The sequence below is a fragment of the Temnothorax curvispinosus genome, unplaced genomic scaffold, assembly GCF_003070985.1.
Source record: "Temnothorax curvispinosus isolate PA1 unplaced genomic scaffold, ASM307098v1 QBEX01016574.1, whole genome shotgun sequence".
Classification (NCBI taxonomy): Eukaryota; Metazoa; Arthropoda; class Insecta; order Hymenoptera; family Formicidae; genus Temnothorax; species Temnothorax curvispinosus.
In genome coordinates, this window is record NW_020226354.1 from 1 (window position 1) to 3,184 (window position 3,184).

Here is a 3,184-nt window from a genome sequence, read left to right on the forward strand (position 1 = left end):
TAATCTCTTCTAAAATTATATTATAGAAAGTAATATATGTGTTGTTTCCATATTAGGCTGCAAGAAATTGAAGCGGAATTTGATAAGCATGTTAGTATAAAGGATATTACTTCCCAACAATTGGATATAGATCCTGACAGCATCATATACATATATAACTATTGGAAATTAAAGAGACGAGTAAGTCGTCGATATAAATCCGTAGTTACAAGAGTATCATGTTGGATTTGGTTTGTAATTCGCGTGTATATTATTTTTTAGGCCGGTCATAATAAACCATTGTTAGCTCCTCGTTGTGGTGAACTGTCGAGCGCAGGAGCACGCGCTCAGGGTCAAGCGGCCGACGTAGAAAAAATGCGTACGTTTGTGCAACTGCGACAAGATCTGGAACGCGTACGAAATTTGTGCTACATGGTCGGTCGTCGCGAGAAACTCTGTCGTACTTTCCTGAGACTACGCGAACAAACCTTTCACAAGCAGGCAATGGTGATGGCCGGACCGCCACTATCTCCAACGACGGCTGCCGCTATTGTCGAGGCCAATCACGGGCCTTCGATATACGATCGTCTCTATTCCCATACCGATGCCGAGGATCACACACATGACTTTAACACAATACTCGCCCGAATCAAAGTCGAGTCTCCCACGCCAGCGTCTAACGATGAGAAGAAAGTACAACCGGACTTTAACGGTGCGTCCAATAAGAAACCCTACTTTAATGGTTCGGTCAGAGGGAAGAGCTTGTACGGAAGTGATTTGTCGTCAATGAGTAGTAGTGAGACGGACGCGGTGAAGACGGAAAGAAAAACTACTGGCAAATGCACGAACAAGTCTAAGACTCTGAAAGTCGAGATCGAATCGACCTCAGAAGACGAAGGGAATACAATGTCGAAGAACAAAACTCCCGCCAGACGAAAAACAAAGAAGAATGCGCCGGACAGGCCACGAGCCTGTAAATTGCGCGATAGCAGTGAGAGTGATAAGTTAGACATGGTGAATAGATCGCGTTCTTTGCAGCATATGGAACTTGGTAGTTCCGACAGCGAGAGCGACGAATTGAGCACCATTGAGTTGCCATTGAGCACCAACGCCGGCTCTCGTCTCGGTCCATCAGCAGCTTCTGCCATATATTCGGATACTGATTCGGATTCGCAGGAGCATCATTCCCACTCGGCCGTACTTATCACAAAAGCTGCGGTGAAAGAATTCTCAGCAGCGGATATATCAAAGAATTCGCAGAAGAACTTTACATGTAAGGATGCCACGAGATCAGACTATCAGGATGACTCCACGAAGAACAAGGAGAACGTGAAGAACTCCAAGAAGAAGGAATACATACCATCCGCTCTGATAGTTCCGCAGCGACAAGCGGCGAAGAAGGCATCGGAGATCATGCAGCGAACACAGGGTAAGAAGGAGAATACCGCGAGCGAGCCCGTAGAGTTCGTGAAGTCGCCCGGGGAGCCTTTGAAACCGACTAAGGAGAAGCCGTCTGGCAAGAAACAGCGTGACAACAAGGCGCCAAAGGACGCCAAGAACAATGACGTTTATGATTTCGAGAAGGAGTTGAGTGACGGCACGGAGTTTTTCGGTTACGTGCCGCAACGACAGGCTGCAAAGAAAGCCGCAGAGCACATCAAGAGCGGTATGGGCACGAAACCCGCTCCAGCGGATCTTGAAACCGCAGACGGGAAACCAAAGAAGGAATTGCCGGACGGCGGCAAGAGGAAAGAGATCAAGAAGGATGAATCGCCCAAAAAGGAGGAGCTGCCGACGAGAAAGGAGGAGTCACTGTTGAAGGAGAGACGGGGAAAGAAACAGGTGCCTGAGAGCAGCAATAGCGAGAGCAGCAGCAGTGATAGCAGCAGCGGTAGCAGCTCTTCGGAGAGCAGTAGCGATTCCGATGTAGCTAAGAGTCCAATGCAAAAGATGTCGAGCACCGCTAAGGAGCCGGCTTCCTCTTCAACCACTACCAATACCACGTCCTCCGAAAGTGATAACGGTAATCAGGTGAAGAACAAAACTGCGAATAAACGGCAGACGATGAATAAAGTCGCAGACGAAACGGTCGAGTCTGAGAAGAGAACTGTCGCGGGGCGGAAACTCAAGAAGCTGCCCGATAAGAAGCTTAAAACTTCCGACGGGCGGCATGGACCCGAGTTTCAGCCGCCGCTTACTGAGAGAGAAGAATCAGGTAGAACCGCAGTACCTAAGGAGCAGCAACAGGCTCAACAACAACAGCAGCAGCAGCACCAGCACCAGCAGTCCGGTAAGAAAGCTGATCAAAGAGACTCATCCAAAAGATCAGCATCCTTGCAATCACAACAGCCAGCTGACCAAAGTGTGCTCGGTGGCTCTCGAAATAATGATGGGCTACGAAGTGTTTCTGGGGTCAAGTCTACCAAAAAATCAAACCAGTCTATTAAACAGACACAACAGCAACAGTCTACTCTCAGAAGCAAAGAGGACAGCGGCGGAGCAACGTCCAGAGCGAAGTCGGAGGCGCGCAAACGAAAATCAAGTGAGATTACCGCAAAGGAGGACAAGGGTAACAAGGAAACGTCCCCGATCAAGAAAGTGGAAAAGAAATTAATGGAAAAGATAACGAAGGAAATCGAGAAAGATAACAAACATGATACTACTAGTATTAAACATGTTCCGGATCTCGTGGAACCTCCGAAAGCGACTGAGAATACTCCTAAAGTGGATGACAAGAAGATTAAGAAAACAAGTAATAAGAATGCAATCAATACGCTGGAGGAGGAGATGAAACAGCGACGGGCGGAACGAGACAGTCCAAAGAAGTCATCGAGGGGACTGGACAAGCTTCTTGAAAAACGCGAGCATCTTGACAAATTGTCGAGGAGCAGGATTGCCATTCAGCAGGAAAGATGTAACGAGGAGAACAAAGACGCGAAAATTGTGGCATCCGTCGCAAAGGAGACTGTCAAGAGCGAGGACATTAAGAACCACATGAGCGAGGAAGTCGCGGTGCTAGATATCATGAAATTGGAAAAAGAAGACGTAAAGAAGAATGTCGAGAATACATTGGAGAAACCTACGGACAGAAAGAAGAAGGCAGACCGGAAACTCGAGAGCGAGACGCAGGCTGCTGTCGAGATGATCACGGTCGAGGACAGCGTCGCTAAAGAGTCAAACGATAATATTTGTTTGAGGTCGATGC

At 47.9% G+C, this 3,184-nt stretch overlaps 1 protein-coding gene across 1 annotated transcript in view; it reads left to right on the top strand.

The window, feature by feature from the left end:
- Positions 1–56: 56 nt before the first annotated feature.
- Positions 57–3,184, top strand: part of LOC112466806 (PHD finger protein rhinoceros-like) — a gene marked incomplete at both ends in the record, with an annotated part of 6,114 nt that continues 2,986 nt past the window's right edge. Inside the window, 2 exons of the mRNA XM_025035129.1 lie at positions 57–180; positions 262–3,180. Coding sequence (XP_024890897.1) covers positions 57–180; positions 262–3,180 — 3,043 coding nt within the window. The remainder of the gene's footprint in view (positions 181–261; positions 3,181–3,184) is intronic.